General features: G+C 38.6%; 3 protein-coding genes across 4 annotated transcripts; all 3 read right to left on the bottom strand.

Annotated features, from left to right (window-relative positions):
* Positions 1-254: 254 nt before the first annotated feature.
* On the bottom strand, positions 255-5,240 carry LOC137744795 (probable serine/threonine-protein kinase At1g54610). Of its 2 annotated transcripts, XM_068484594.1 has the most exons (8): positions 5,088-5,240; positions 4,221-4,656; positions 3,572-3,856; positions 3,142-3,459; positions 2,588-2,815; positions 2,025-2,125; positions 1,329-1,446; positions 255-973 (listed from the first exon to the last, which is right to left on the bottom strand). In XM_068484594.1, the coding sequence occupies exons 2-8, from the start codon at positions 4,590-4,592 to the stop codon at positions 635-637; spliced, it is 1,761 nt and encodes a 586-aa protein (XP_068340695.1). In that variant the 5' UTR covers positions 4,593-4,656; positions 5,088-5,240; the 3' UTR covers positions 255-634. The 2 variants fall into 2 exon arrangements, with proteins under 2 accessions (XP_068340695.1, XP_068340694.1); XM_068484593.1 differs by lacking the exon at positions 5,088-5,240 and having other exon boundaries at positions 4,221-5,002.
* A 742-nt stretch (positions 5,241-5,982) lies between these two features.
* Positions 5,983-9,783, bottom strand: LOC137744894 (probable nucleolar protein 5-2). Its single transcript, XM_068484707.1, has 9 exons — positions 9,706-9,783; positions 9,282-9,382; positions 9,060-9,101; positions 8,668-8,847; positions 8,389-8,553; positions 7,612-7,812; positions 6,852-7,349; positions 6,646-6,780; positions 5,983-6,565 (listed from the first exon to the last, which is right to left on the bottom strand). The coding sequence occupies exons 2-9, from the start codon at positions 9,357-9,359 to the stop codon at positions 6,206-6,208; spliced, it is 1,659 nt and encodes a 552-aa protein (XP_068340808.1). The 5' UTR covers positions 9,360-9,382; positions 9,706-9,783; the 3' UTR covers positions 5,983-6,205.
* Positions 9,784-10,989: 1,206 nt separating this feature from the next.
* On the bottom strand, positions 10,990-15,023 carry LOC137745743 (double-stranded RNA-binding protein 3-like). Its single transcript, XM_068485746.1, has 4 exons — positions 14,777-15,023; positions 13,569-13,816; positions 12,635-12,854; positions 10,990-12,428 (listed from the first exon to the last, which is right to left on the bottom strand). The coding sequence occupies exons 2-4, from the start codon at positions 13,812-13,814 to the stop codon at positions 11,245-11,247; spliced, it is 1,650 nt and encodes a 549-aa protein (XP_068341847.1). The 5' UTR covers positions 13,815-13,816; positions 14,777-15,023; the 3' UTR covers positions 10,990-11,244.
* Positions 15,024-15,423: the final 400 nt, after the last annotated feature.

Here is a 15,423-nt window from a genome sequence, read left to right as displayed (position 1 = left end):
GCAATTTCTTCATACGTATTTTACTTTTTACACACTTGTTAATTTCTTTATATTTGATATCATTTATTTTATTTAACGATCAAAATTAAAAGGGATAAGTGAAGAATAAAAAGAGTTGTGCATAACACCACTCAATTTCAAAATTTCATTTGACCTTCTGAATCAACTCTTGGATTGGTTAGATAAAACTCGAGTTGACAAGCGAGTGCTTACCGACATCTCATTTGATGAACAAAACTTGACGAAGAAGTTTGATGTATATAAAATTGGAGAAAAAAATAATAATCAAGATGAAGATATACATAATAGAGGCAATTTCTCTCACCAATCCACCATCCAACAAATTGAAAAATGAACAAACAAACAAAAACAAGACGATATCTCGTAAATATTGGGAAAGAAAAAGAAGGTAATTGGGATTATAAATTTTTTTTTTTTTAAAAAAATTGTATTTACCCCTGCATTTCTAATGAAACAATTACACTGTGCTAGAAGAAGCTGGGGCTGATAAACTCACTCCGGCACCAAATCCAAACTCCGAAACTCAGGATTGTAAAGAGGCATCCAACATTTCGTGATTACGTTCCCGAACCTCGGGAGTTCGTAATTACGTTCCCATCGTATGAACTCGCGTTCAAGCCACACTTCTCTTTCCTCTAACACGAGCATCGTGATGTTTCTCTCTATGGTTTCCTGTAAAGGATTTTGAAGTTTCTCGCCCATCGTGTCCAGTATGTTTCTTCCGTCTTGGACCACCGGCAGAAGCAGGGTCGACCAACGGACCTGACCAAGCTTGCAGTGACTCTTTAGGGTAACTGAATGAGGTTGTGCTGAAAGGAACGTCAGGAGGAACAAGGGAGGGATCAAAATGATGTGAAGATCCCAAAGGGTAGCCAACTGCCCCATCCTGGTGCGGTGGAGGAAACTTTTCACTTTTGCTCTTTGCATTTGCATGCGTAATTAGGCGCCTTCTCTGTTTCAGAAGAAAACTGACGTGTTAACATACTTATAAATCGAAACCTGAATCAAATAACTAATGCCAAAGTCGGCCAAATGGTCATTTCATGTGTATGCATATGGACGTCAAGTGCACTAAATCGAAACTCATTTACGTCTGCAAAACCACACAGGTTAATCTCATTCACATCTCAGCAGTAATCTTTAGATAAAGCTAGACCACTTCTTTTTCATTTATCATTTTGTAATGGATATGTAATCTACAAGCATACGCATGTGATTGGCTAGCGAAAAGAAGGATGTTTACGTAAATGGAACTGTCAAAGTTAAAGAGGACACAATAATTGATAGACGCAACTTATTAGACATACATCAATATTGGACTGAAGCTCGGCATTGGCTTCTGGAGCTGGCATACCCCTAGGACCCCGTTCCCGTGTGCGTGTTTTCTTTGGACCATCAGCCTGGGCTCTCCCAGCAGCTCGTAGTCTGCACAACCACCAATATTATGCTTGTCAGCAGACTTCACACATTAATAAAGATAGGAGCATTTATGAAATTTTCACTTATTGTGGTTGAGTATCCAAACATAGCACTATCTCACAAATATGTCATCAGGACCAGGAATATACCAAAAACAAGTCTTTTGCCAAAATAATATACCAAGACGAACAGCACTAACAAATTAGCTACGAACATTTCGAGGTAGCAGGAATGCATGTTTGCGCTCGAGTTGCAACAGAGAGAGAAAGAGTGCAGGGGAGCGAGAGAGGTCCCAGGGAAATTTTACATAGAAATAGAAAGGAAAACCAGAAAATGAATAACTTTAAACAAAAGAGGTGTCTTACTGACATATTTACAATTTTGTCCAAAGCTCTATTTAATAAACAGATAAACTAATAAAACCCTTACGGAGTATGCATATGATCGCACGACTTTATTATACTCGTATCCTCAAAGGTCAAGGGCCTAAGGCTCTAACAACATGCATGATTTATTCTAGAAAAGCAGTTCATTAACAGCAAGATATCAGAAGTTGATAGAACAAAATGTCAACGAGACCATACCTACGAGCTTCATCGTCCCGGCGTTTGGCGTCAATTTCTTTGGTTGGGGGATACTTTGGGAGGCTAGAAGGTTCACAAGCATAAGGCTCTGATAGAAAAAACTGCAAATGAGGAAAGAAAGAGCAAAACAGAGGATGTAAGCCATTTATCGAAAGGAATTATAAGAACTGCAGATATCCATCAACTAGTACACACATGATTGTCATCGATGCGGTCATGGATCCACATATAGACCCAATTAGCATAACTATAGTCTAAACACTAAGGTGATGGTTAGGGTCCACACTATGAGATATCACTTGCACACCAATTCTAGACAGGCGACAGTCTGATTAGTCTCATTAACCACTCCACACTCCAAAATCCAAAAATAAAATAAGGGGAAGGGATGCAGAAAGTAAACCATCAGTTTGTTGAATCTAAAATCCGACAAGTCTACTGTCAAGAAACCAAGATGTGTCCTGATTGATTATGTTGGTAGAGAGAAGTAGAATACATAGAAAGTAACCATACAGTATCAAGATCTTGAAATTAGAAAACAAGGTCATAGTGTAAGAACTCACCCCACTGCACAATGCAGCTGTGGCTGTCTGACGTTCTGCTGGATCGATTGCAAGAAGAGTTTCAATAAGGGGCAATGATGATGGGGGAAAATCTTTGAATGTCTCTCTTATGCATCTTCTGTAAGGCTCCCGAGGCCTAAATAGAGTTGCATTAGGCAACTTTGCCTTCCTCCAGTATTCATCCGAAGGTGAACCACATAGTTTGTATATCTTATGTAGTTGCTCCACCTACGTGAGCAGTAAAAATGTGAGATTTACAGTTGCGAGAAACCCAAAAACATCCTCAAATATGTTATCATCTCAGAATTTTAAATTAAAAAACAATGAAAAGGGGATGGAAAAGGTTGAAACTTCAAACATATACTTTAACCAACAGAAACTCAATCTTATGAAAGTAACTAGAAAGATGTGCGCATTGAACATTCCGGCGCAATAACTATTATTACCGGGCGATGTTTTCCAATTTAAAATTAACTTTTAAATGCCTTCCCGCTCATTTTAGCCTGTTACTAAGAAAGGACCTAAGGAAATCAAAATGAGAGTCAACAAGTTACCTCAGTACGACCAGGCATGATAGGCTTCCCAGCTAGTAACTCTGCTAAAATGCAACCTGCACTCCAGAGGTCCACACCCACACCATAATCAGTAGCCCCAAGAAGAAGCTCGGGAGGTCGATACCATAGAGTAACCACCCGACTAGTCATGGGATGCTTGCGGTTTGGATCAAAAAAAGAAGCCAACCCAAAGTCGGCAATTTTAAGAACTCCTCCATTGTCAATCAAAAGATTTGATCCTTTAATGTCACGGTGAAGCACACCACGGTTGTGACAGTGCTCAAGTCCAGATAGTAGTTGATGCATGTAACATTTTACCTGAACCATGAGATGCATCAAATTTCGAAACATTGGAGAATTTACTATAAACCATCTACATGTTTAAATAAGTGGTCAAAGGATTTCAAAGTTTAGCGAAATATTGGCTAACCTGAGATTCTGTGAATTTAATTTCTGGGCTTGCGGCAAGTCCAGCTAGATCATGCTCCATGTATTCAAACACCAGGTACAAACTACATGACATCCTCGACGTAACCAGACCCTCCAACTTTACAACATTGGTATGATCCAGTCTCCGCAAAATAAGAATTTCTCTAGCCATAAATCTCACACTCTCAGGTTCCAAATTGTCAAATCTAACTTTCTTTAGGGCAACAATTTTCCCCGTCAACATATCTTTAGCCTTGTACACATTACTATACGTTCCGGACCCAATCTAACATTAGGGAAAAGAAAATGAAAGGGATCAATATTATGCACAAAAAGAGTACATAAACTAAGAGTTTAACATTACGGTAAAAATATACACGAAAAAAGACGTGACCCAAAATTATGTGATAGGCATTGTTCAATTAATTGCAAACTTGTTTACGGCCACCTAATTTGTGATAGGCATTCCCAATAGGAATATTATGAAGAATGCATCTCAAATGATCTGACTTATCACATTTTCCCTTCAGTTCATAACAACGACCATAATTATGCTAAATTCGGCAAAACCATCTTTATCACATAATTTTAGGAAAGGAAGCAAGAATCACAACATCAACTTCTCCATAAAAAGAAGAATGAAAACTTACCTTATCAATTTTCTCAAACGTGTCTGCTTTCCGTGGAGTCCACCCATTGATCGCCTCCCCACACGCCTCAGTGAGCCAGGGTGGCCAGCCTGCAGCCACCTGGGCGCCACGCGATTGCTTTGGTACACTACCTGACCTCGGGTTGGGCTTCGATCGCCTTCTCTCCCCCCTCGGCGGTTTCTCACCTCCATGTCCATTTTCCTCCTTCTTACCCTCACCCCCACCAACATGAACCTCGGCGTTTTCACCATCTACCTTCTGCACCACAACATCATCTACCTTCCTAGCAGATTCTACACTCAAATCTCTCCTCTGCCCCTTTGGCTGAGAATCGACTCCCGAAGACCCTTCTCTGCTAAACACACAGCCCATTCTTGAATCTAAGCTTCATCTCAACATGGTCAATGAAAAAAGCTCTTCCTTTACAATTTAATCACTACAAAATCAACCAATTTGCCAGCACACATGGTCAAATTAAAAATTACCCACCAAAAATCTACAACATAAACACTCAACAACCACAAACAACTACCAAATATCAAATTTTTCCACTAAAACACATACGATTAACATAACCCAGTAATCGAATCACCATAAAAACAAAAGAAACCAACAAAAAGGCAGCTAAAATTCACAATTTTGGAACTAGGTTTCTTCAAGATACACTAATAACTCAAAAAATATTGATCTGGGTATTGAGAGAGCAAGTAAAAGAAAGAGATTTTCCCGAGAAAGTGACAGATTTGTCCTAAAGAAAGAAAGTGAGATTGGATAAAAGGAAGTGCTGTATATATATTTATGTGTGTGTATATGTATATATATATATAGAGAGAGAGAGAGAGAGAGAGAGAGTTAAAAAAAACTTACTGTGAATTGAGTTGAATCTGTGATTGGTAAGATTGGTTAAGGTGATGTTTTGTTTTGGAATGGAGTATGGCGTCCTTTCTGCGTGGCTCGGACAAGAGGACGAATAAAAGGAGCAGCAGCAGCAGCAGATCTCACTATTTTTCGTTCAAGTCAAAGCCGACAACTCCCTTTCTAATCTACTACCCCCCACTCTCTCTCTCCAAACAAATAAAGCAAGGAATCGATTTATATTACTAATTTTCTGGGCAAATAGATTATTATTATTTTATATTTATATGTTTTGCGTGTAGAGTTTAATATTTTTTTTTTATAAAAAAAAAAAAAAAAAAAAAAAAAAAAACTGATTAAATTGAGTACAAATTTCGAAAAAGAAAACATAAGGGGAGTCTAATTTTTTTTTTTTTTTTTAAAACATAATATCTTATCTTGTACGAATTTTGATGTTTAACTTAATTGATCAGTTATTTTACAAAGTCTTTAAAGTTAGCTCAAACGATGAGAAAATACATCGAAATTAAGTTAAAACATTGATCGTTTTCAATGTAAAAAAAAATGTTTACTTTTCTTAAGATACATTAAGTTCTTGAGATTGATTACTCTCCCAAACAATTTTGAAGGAGATTTCATTTTCATTTTTTACTTATTTTCATATAGGCAAGGTCAACATATTAATTTGCATATTACACGTATTTAGAAGACCCTTCTCAAAAACCAATGGTACATCTGGACTCTGCAAAATGCAAAGTATCCCAAGTTTTCTAAAAGGCGACGTAATTTGAGTAAATTACACTGTACCCTCAAGTCTGAAAAAAGTCGAAAAGAAAAAAGACTTCTTATGCAAATGCAAAGTGAAAAAAAAAAGTTGAGACTTCGTGTTTTACAACCAAAGAACAAATCAAAATTGCAAATTGACATTGCAACAATTCTCATTGACCAACTTCATGCAACATTTTTGTCCATAAGAAATTAGAGGTTACAGAACTGCAGAAGCAGCTTCAAATGAGCACAGATAAATAAAAACAACATACCCAGATTTTACATATAGAAAAGCTGTCACTGATTGCCTAAAAGTTGAACAAAATTTGCCGAGTCGTTCGCTACAATTTTTCCCAAACTCATCAATCCTTGCTCTTCTTCTTCTTCTTCTTCTCTTTCTTCTCGCTTGGCACCTCCGTTTCTTCTTCCTCAGCATGCTTTCTTTTCCTCTTCTTCTTCTCTCCCGCATCTTTATTTTCAACCACAGCAACTACTTCAGCATCCTCAGCCGAATGCTTCTTCTTCTTCTTCTTTTCCTTCTTTGCAGGCTCCTCAACTTCTGGTTCCACATTGGCATTTCCGTCAGGCATGTCCACGTCATCAGCCTTCTTCTTCTTTTTCTTCTTCTCTTTCTTATCTTCAGTAACGGGAACCTCGGCAGCTGGTTTCTCGGTATTAGGTGTCATTTTCCCAAGAACCGCATCTGCTGCAGGATTATATGCCTACAATGAACAAAAAAGGGTTTATAATAATCAACTGACACTGAAATAAACATCCACGAGAAAAATATAAAATATCAGACCTTGGCAGCAGTTATCAATCCTGCGGCTCCCTTCTTGCGATCCTTGTCATAGACTTCAATCTTTGGTTTGCCTTTAGCCGACCCAGCAGAGTGACCCAATTCTCTGCCTTCAAGATTCCTTAACCGTGCTTCAAGCTGCACAGATGTTTCTTTATAAGCTGGAGCGTTCAAAATGTTAAAAGGAAATAATGAGAAGCAAGAGATACCTTTTGATAATTTTCCACTCCCATTGAGTTATCTTGACTGTCTCCAAGAGCATCAACTCGAATTGCCAATGCAGCTTTACTAGCAAGTGACCGAGAAATTTTACCCTTCAGCTTTGGCGCTGCTTTACCAATCAAGGATGCATGGTAGATAAGTCCATATTTTGGTGTTGCATGCTTAGTCTTCAGTGCTCTGAAAAGGGCCTTTTCAGCTCCAAGAATCTGAACTGTGCTCCCAGGCTGCTTTGCAAGGTTCAACAAGCTACCACCATGAGAAATGAGGCGAGCACCGACGAGCTCTCCTACAAGAGCAGTCAAATTTGGTGCAATGGTGTTCATCCTATTTTTCAAATAGTCATATAGCTGAGCTCTGTACTCAGAGAGAGAAAGGACTTGGTCACAGAGTTCTTTGATATTCATCAAATCAAGCTCGCTAACTTCTGTTCCCATGGATATCATTGCCGCATCCTTCAATTCAGTTTCAACCTCCTCTGGCAATATCTGTTATATTTGGACCAAGAACAATGAGATCCATTATCAGCATCACCATTTGTTGCCTTATATCAGATATAATAAGATTACTACCGTTAAATATGTTATTATAATGAATATAATGGGTTTACTACCAAGAAATAGTATGATGATAAAATAAGGCACCCTTCAGGCATAATGAGCAGTCATCTATAGTAACTGGATCATAAAGAATATTCAATCATACATATAAGGTCCATATAATGGAAATGCATAAATCACCAAATCTTACCGCGGAGAAATCAAGCTTTGCAGCATTAGAACGGTAGCCCATCAGCTTCACTACCTTGGCATAATGGATGTTGTCCTGTACAATCTTAGCAAGCTCTGGAAAATGCCAACCATACCATTCTCGAACCCTCATTGCATATGTATTTAACTCTTTATCAAGATCATCAAGCAAACCAATGGCTTGAATCACCATTGTATCAACCTGAAACAGTAACTTATATTAGGGCTACGGTACATTGATGAACCACAATATGGAGTCCTGAAACAATAATCACAGCTAGCAAACCTATTGTACTTTCAGTCAGCTTGGAGACCAGAAACATTCATTTACAGTATAGAAAACTGACTGAACATCATTTCCGGTAACTTAACTTTCATTTTACTGAGTTCAGTATCAGTCCTTTACCAACACCAAGTAAGAAAAACCAACAAACTGATCATATGTTTTCTTGCTGATCTACAAGAAGCATGCAGAAGAGTAAAATAAACATTGCAGGCAACAAAGAGAAGCAGAACTAAATGCGTTCTCTTTTGGCCTTTTCCTTTTTTTTTCTAGTAGAAAATGAAAGCAGGTAATGGAAACACAGAGCCACATGCATTACAACGCATTGGTAGTACATATTTGAATGACCAAATAATCCTTTCCTTGCAAGGAAGGAATACATTAGACTGAAAGAACTTAAATTATGTAATATAACGGTATTACGACAAAACAATGCACCACCCAATACCGTTATTCCTTTCTGAAGAGAAAAAAAATGTAATCATAGCCACACACCTTATCAGCACTGAACTTGAGCTTGAATCGAGATAAGCTGTGAGATAAACCCAAGCTCATTGGTGCCAAATCTTGAACTTGTAGACCGGCTATGAGCTCAGTCAACTGAGCTCTTACACCTCTCATCAACTCCATCACAGCATTGTTGTGAACACAGTCTATTTTCTGCAAGAAATTAAATGCTCAACTTAAATAATATGAAGCATCAAAGCATCAGATTACTACAGACCCAAGACTACAAAAAATTCCAACTTTCATCAAAACAGAACAGGAGCATACCAGTTTTTCCTTAATGATATTTCCAAGCTTAGAATCGGAAACAGCCAGCGTCTCACCACTGCAGTGCGCTTTCAAAAATTTGCGCAGACCTTTGCTGGGTTTACTGTCAATCAGCAGGGTTGCCGCTTCCAAAGCTTCTGACGTATTCTCAAACTTGGAGAAAGCTTTCAGTTTCACAACCTAAACCACCACCATATACGGATTAAATACATAACAAACAAAATGCTCAAATCAAGCAGATAAATGAGAAAAATCATTTTAAACAAGAAGAAAATCAATCTGGAAGTAAAAAATGCACGGTGCCATATCATGTGTAACAGCAATCAACAAGGATGTGATTTCGGTATAAATTAAAATGCATATACATATTAGATAGACAGACTCATAGATACCTGTCTAGCTTTATCTGCACTTGCAAAATCCTTCCATAAGTCCTGCAATACCAATTAATATGGGAAATGCAATCAGACCCAACACTAAAAATAAATAACAGAAACACCGATGTAAACCCGAACTCAAAAATTAGATTTTTTTTTTTTTTGCGTTTTGCTTCATTCTTCTCAAAAACAAGACAGATAACACATACATAAACACACATTTACGCCCGCAATTACCTCAACTTTGGAGAGCTTCCCTTCATCCAACACTTTAAACAAGGCGAAACCCGCTGGAGTTTCGAACAGCACGAGCATTTTTCCGACTCCTCAAAACACACCTACACCGAAATATACAAAAACCAAAATCATCCGTCAGATCAATCACTTCTTATAATCTCACACCAACTCCAATAGCAGTGAAAAAGAAAAACCCACAAAAATTTCCTATCAATACACCCAAAAATGCAACAACCCCAAAATCCTTATGCAAAACCCACATCACTGATAAATTTTCAAACTTCAAAATCCATACTTTTGACAAGAACAAACCAACCACCCACCAATATCTACATGCATATATGTGTTTGTTGTGCGTGTGTAGATAGAGGGAGGAGAGAGAGAGAGAGATAGAGAGAGAGAGAGTAAAATCGTAAAGTCATACCTTTTCCTGTGTTGAGCTGCGTCGGAGAGAGGAAGCAGGGGAGGGAGGAAGCAGAGAAGTGAGGGTCTAGGGTTTAAAAGGAGACGAGTTGGGTAGAGAAAAGTTGTATATTTATACAGTGGTTTCTATCTGATGACTGACAAAGATGCGCGAGGTGTTTGCGAGAGACACCTGTCGCCGACAGGGGTACTTTGGGGTTTCCAGTATCTTTTGTGGGCATTTTTGTCCAAATATTTGAAAAGAAGTGCGGCACTTGGTCACGTGGCAAGCATACAAGGCAGGTGCAGAACTGTTTCCCGTAGTTACATAACACTTGATACATTAGGGTTTTAAGGGGTTTTAACACCGGTGCTCCTTCTTGTGGGGTTGAAATTGGATTGAAAATTTTGGGCCGGCCTTTGAAAGGAGAAATTCTAATATCTGAAGGCCGCAGAGCGTATCGCACGTTATTGTAGCATTCTGAATAACACAAAGATACATGTACATATTACATTAAATTAGTGGCTTCATACCTCGACAAAGTAATAAACTCATTCTATGTAAGTCTCTTTACTGTTTTTTTAGTTGTACTCACACATATGTTGTGCTTTCAACTAGACAAACACATGGTTTGTTCATCTAACTGGAGAATTTATCTTATGATCGAAACTTTTGGGCTACATGTTTTTTCCCTTAATACCAGAATATATTTACACTTAAGGGGTCAGAGAATAAATTGTTATCAAACTCATCATCTACGAGTTTCGAACTTATTACCTCTTACTCACAAGTGATTAGAAATATATATAAACTATAAGTGGCGCCCATGTTGGTTTTTAGTTTTAGTTTTGCATCTCATCCTATGTATCCACTTCGTTTTTCCTCTTTTTGATCTCTCACATAAACAAAAATGGTTATCAAACGGGCTATAATTCATTTGAGAAAAAGTGGGCGTGGAGCATGACTAATGTTGTCTGTTCTTCCATTTGCATTGAGTATTTGTATACTGCAGTTTCGTTGAATTAGGATGAGAACACATTACTATGATACTATCCAGACATGTAAACAAATAAACTGCAACATTCCCTTTAGATTATATCTACGATGCATGGACACGGATCCGGAAATACGTCAAATTAACAAGAAGAATTGATGTTTGACCACAAGAGAAATACAAGAATTGTTGTTTGACCACAAGAGAAATACGACACGGCACGGGAGTACGGCACCGGTGACTTGAGAGGATACCACCGTTTCCATGCATTCATGGGATTATATCAAGCTAGTTGTCTAACAACTTCTGCCAGTAAATATATCGCGTTCATATATTTGAAAAATCAGAATCAATGTCTCAACCCTGATTAAGCTCAAAGAATAGGGAATCAAACTTACACATCCAGAAATCCTAAAAAAAATACGACTCGTTTATTCTAATCTTTGCAGAAGCATCAACGGCTTCTGGGTTTCATAAACTGCTGCATTCCCCACAAGGTAAACTATTCAAATCTATTAGAACTTCTGTATTATGTATATTTGGAATATATGAAGCTTACCAAGCTCTCAACGTTCTTTTGGCATGTCGTCTCTATTAGCATCCTTCTTCATCTCGGGTAACACCCTCTCCTGGCCGGGACTTGCCATTTTTCTTGCTGGTGGAGCTGAACAAACTGGCACAACTGATCTAATTCGCACAGCCGGTGCCATGAAGCTAGGTCGCAGTCCTCCCAGTTGCATTCTTTCAGGCAATTGTGTAGCTGAAGATGAAGGGATCCCGGTTCTCATTCTTGGTGGAGCGGGATTCCTGCTTGGAAAATTTTGTGGTCTAGACCCCGGAGAAGAAGAGGGCCTTACAGTTCTGATTATTACAGGTTTTGCAGCAGATGGCGGTCTTAGAATTCTAGCACTACTTACTCTCGGAGAATTTTGGGGTCTCAAATTGGGCCTACAAGAGTCGAAACCACGAGGATTCTGTAACCTAAAGTCAACTGGCCTAAAACTTGGATCCATGATTCTAGGGTGAGCATGTCCAGATTGCCCAGTTGGGTTGTTGCATTCCAGCTGAAGGTTTCCAATTTTGCTTTCCAACTCTCCTAGGTTCTGTTTCTCAAGCTGAACTTGTTCCTGGACTCTTACTTCAGTGCCGCTGTTTCCAGGACTAAAGGGATCTGAAACTACGGAAGGAGAGTACCCGGGTGATTCTTCTGGCTTTTCTTCCTGTATCTCTCGAATAGTCACCGTGGACTTGCCCCTGATTGGCGGGTTAGGAACCAAATGGTTTGAGAAGCAAAATGATGGGCCTGAGGTAGCAATTGTAATTCTGGGTCCTGCTGAGGTCGGCTCTTGCTCTCTTGCTGGAAAGTATAGACAGTGATTTGGGCGAAGCACAGATTGCATAAATGGATATATCTGAGGAATAGATGGAGTAACTGGTGAAACAGGAAGTGCCAGCAGGTGATTTTGTTGCTGTAATAATTGCTCTTGCTGCCATAATTCGTACATTGCTATTTCAGGGGAATAATTAGAATAACCCCAGTTATGGAATTGCAAAGGATATAAGCTTGGTGGTGGCAGAGTGGATTTCTGGAAGATGGGAATGTATGTTTGCTGTCCATGTCGGCGATCATTTTGAGTATTAATAGACTCAGATGGCCGCAAACTTCCAAGAATACGACCAATAATGACTTGTTCCTGTTCTTCATTGCCTCTAGGCTCCACCGAGGAAGAAGATGAGTCACGTTGAGCCACTGCATGGACAACATACAATTTACATGTATAGGACTTGTCTTCGATGGAATACATATTTGGGAAATTTCATTGATTGAGTTGGTAAGCAGCCAAAAGAAGGAAATAAAAATGCATGCAATCTTTCAAGGGAAACCACAAAATGCTTTTTTGCTAGCGTGCATTTAGAAGAAAGAGAAAAAAAGGAAGATAACGGGAAAATGCATACATCTTTTCAGGGCTGCCCAAGCAGCCATTGCAGCATTTTTCTGAGCTTGTTTCTTTGTCCTAGCCGGTTGCCCCGTAAAGCTCATTCCTGCTAGCTCAACTGTACATGAGAACACAGGCACATGGCCTGGTCCAGATCGAACAGTTGTATAAACAGGAAGGTTCAACCCAGCTCTGTGCGCAGTCTCTTGAAGCAAGTTCTTGTAAACCCCTGTTTCATCCTGTGCAGCACAACACACAATATAATTATTCAACAACTATTTTCTGTGGCAGTTTGCATTAAGTTAGGGATGAAAAAAGGAAAATTCTGGACAGTAAAAGTAAACAATATATTAAGAAGGTATCAAAGAGTCATTCCATTTAAATATAGAGTCCATCAAGAGGAGGAAGCAAATGCTAGTTAGTTTTAACCGGTTTTCTTATTTTCCTTCCTGGTTTTCTGTAAAACTAAATTCTTAGAAACCTTAATCCATCTGTCACAAATAAACTCCCGCTAATGCAAGGTCTAAGGATGATTCAACACGCACAGCCATACCCCTCTTTCGGGAGAGGATTTTTCTGCAATTCGAATTTGTTACCATCTGGTAGCTCAAGGCAAACTGTACTGTTATGCCAAGATGCACCCTCATCAATTCTCAGGGTAGTTTCCAGGAAAAAAGAATACAGTAAAGTCTTGGAACATTTTTCCCTTAACAGTTCAATGTTATGATTTTAGTTTTGTCTCTGGCAGTGGAGGAATCTGCACTCATTGACTATTGGATCACACGTATAAACCACAACAGACATATGGTAATTAGTATTAAAAAATTAATCGTTACTCCAACAAACAAAATAGAATCACAAACATATCCACCCGAAACTAACAAATTTTGAGCACATAAAGAAACTGTTGTTACCAAAGTAAAAGAAGTAAAGCACTATAAGATGCTACTAACCAATACTCTTGCAGCCAGTGCTCTGGAAGGGCCTCTTGTTGCGAGTGTGTTCAATGCTACCTCCGCCGCAGCATGCTCGGCCTGTCTAAGAGTAGGGCAGAATGTAGGACTTTCAAAAGTATCTCCGTTGAAGTTGACAGTTACTTTGAATCGAGGAGCATGATCTGGTCCTTCCCGAATGCATGAATAAGATGGCAAATTGAAGCAACTTCTCTGTGCCAACTCCTGCAATTGGTTCTTATACATACCTGTGTATACATGTAACATTTTAGGCAACAATTATAAACGTGTTCTGATTTCAACGACTGACAGATAGAGATTTCAAATTTCAAACTATACAAAAACTGTCCACATACCAGGAAAAGCAAGCCATACCCAAAAACAAAAACATCCCAATTAAAAATACCACAGAATAATGCGGAATTCATGTCTTTCTTAAAACCATATTCCATAGCCATAGTTTGTGATTTTAACTATTTTATGCAAAGGCTTAGAGCTGTAACCTTGTGGCACAGCAAGACCATGGAAAAACGCAAATTCACGAACGAACACACACCTTTCACGCAAACTAAAGCCAAACAAGCAGTTGTTTGTGGGCATTCATAGTTAGACCAGCGTCCGGAAAAGAACTCGTCCGGTTTCTCTATAAGCTTCCTCTTTCCAAACACTATAAGAAGTCAATTCTGAATTCCACTTTCAGCTTGCATTTTGCATCTTCAAAATACAAAATGAACCAAGCAGCTAACCAGTTTCCATTTTTCATTGATCGTCAAATTAATGGAAATTCTCAATTTTTACCAAAAAATTAACTTAAAAGTATCCCAAGAAACCCTTTTTTCACAAAAATTAGGTCTTTCCCTTCTAAAGCTTTCTCAGCAGACAATTATATCCAAATCACGAAATATACATTGAGCTAAATTAGCTCAGAAATTAAAAATTCGGAACACAGAAAGGAGTATTTTTTCCATCCCTGTTTTCCAATTTTTTTCAGCAACCAAACGGAGCTAACCCAATAACGATATCCAAACCCCACATCAATCCCAAACCCAATTAATACCCAAGTAATCAGAAAATAATCACAATAACTCCAATTGAAAATCAAATGAGCTCAAAAATAAACAATAACCAGCTCGGAAAACTCGAAATATATCGAAACAAATGCGAAAATTGATCAGGGTAAGAGCCAAAAGAGGAAGAAAACCACTCACCTTCGCGGCCGAATCCAATTTTCCCAGAGTTTTCCCCGAGAAGGTGACGGAATAAAAGGGTGAGCAAGAAAGTGAGATACAATGCAATACAACACTGGCGGTATGGTAAAGTGAGGGACTTTTGTTTTGGATTTTTATTTTTTTTCTCACTACGTTATGTGATTTTCTCTCTCTACTTTCTCTCTCATCATCTGCTGACGGAAGGAGCTACAGAGGCGCTGTAGAGAGAGAGAGAGAGAGAGAGAGAGAGAGAGAGAGAGAGAGCGAACAGCGACGCTTCTACAGTTTTGAGCTCTGTCATTTTTAACGCCGGAGAAGGACGACATCCGACGCGTCGCCGTTTTGTTGGTTACGGTGTCTAGCTCTGCCTACTTGGATAAGCAATTTTTGGGTGTAACCGACATGTGTTACAGTTTCTTTCAAAATATAACGTGTATTCAAGAAGTAGTTTGATAATTATTTCATTTTCAATCAGATTTTTTATGAAAACTGAAAATTGGAATCGCATCCGGTAATTATTTTTAGTTTTTATACAAAAAATAACCATTCAAGGCCAAATTTAAAAAACGTAGTAGTAGCAGGTGGTCCTTTATCATAATGATAGAAAGGTGTTTTGCTCTTGCATGATAGCATGAGTTCAAAATCCG

This window comes from Pyrus communis, chromosome 9 (assembly GCF_963583255.1).
Source record: "Pyrus communis chromosome 9, drPyrComm1.1, whole genome shotgun sequence".
Classification (NCBI taxonomy): domain Eukaryota; kingdom Viridiplantae; phylum Streptophyta; class Magnoliopsida; order Rosales; family Rosaceae; genus Pyrus; species Pyrus communis.
The sequence above is the reverse complement of the archived record's forward strand: the minus strand, read 5'-3'. Positions and strand labels throughout refer to the sequence as shown.

What these genes read in the sequence shown, in the direction of transcription:
- LOC137744795 (XM_068484594.1), bottom strand. Translation starts at nt 4,592, where the DNA reads ATGGGCTGTGTGTTTAGCAGAGAAGGGTCTTCGGGAGTCGATTCTCAG. An exon ending in TCATGCCTGGTCGTACTGAG is followed by an intron (nt 2,816 to 3,141) that starts GTAACTTGTTGA and finishes CTGCTCACGTAG; the next exon opens with GTGGAGCAACTACATAAGAT. An exon ending in CAGCTGCATTGTGCAGTGGG is followed by an intron (nt 2,126 to 2,587) that starts GTGAGTTCTTAC and finishes CCTCATTTGCAG; the next exon opens with TTTTTTCTATCAGAGCCTTA.
- LOC137744894 (XM_068484707.1), bottom strand. Translation starts at nt 9,359, where the DNA reads ATGCTCGTGCTGTTCGAAACTCCAGCGGGTTTCGCCTTGTTTAAAGTG. An exon ending in CAAAGCTTGATTTCTCCGCG is followed by an intron (nt 7,350 to 7,611) that starts GTAAGATTTGGT and finishes CAAATATAACAG; the next exon opens with ATATTGCCAGAGGAGGTTGA. An exon ending in GAGTGGAAAATTATCAAAAG is followed by an intron (nt 6,781 to 6,851) that starts GTATCTCTTGCT and finishes ACATCTGTGCAG; the next exon opens with CTTGAAGCACGGTTAAGGAA.
- LOC137745743 (XM_068485746.1), bottom strand. Translation starts at nt 13,814, where the DNA reads ATGTATAAGAACCAATTGCAGGAGTTGGCACAGAGAAGTTGCTTCAAT. An exon ending in CACTGGCTGCAAGAGTATTG is followed by an intron (nt 12,855 to 13,568) that starts GTTAGTAGCATC and finishes TGTGCTGCACAG; the next exon opens with GATGAAACAGGGGTTTACAA. An exon ending in TTGGGCAGCCCTGAAAAGAT is followed by an intron (nt 12,429 to 12,634) that starts GTATGCATTTTC and finishes TTGTCCATGCAG; the next exon opens with TGGCTCAACGTGACTCATCT.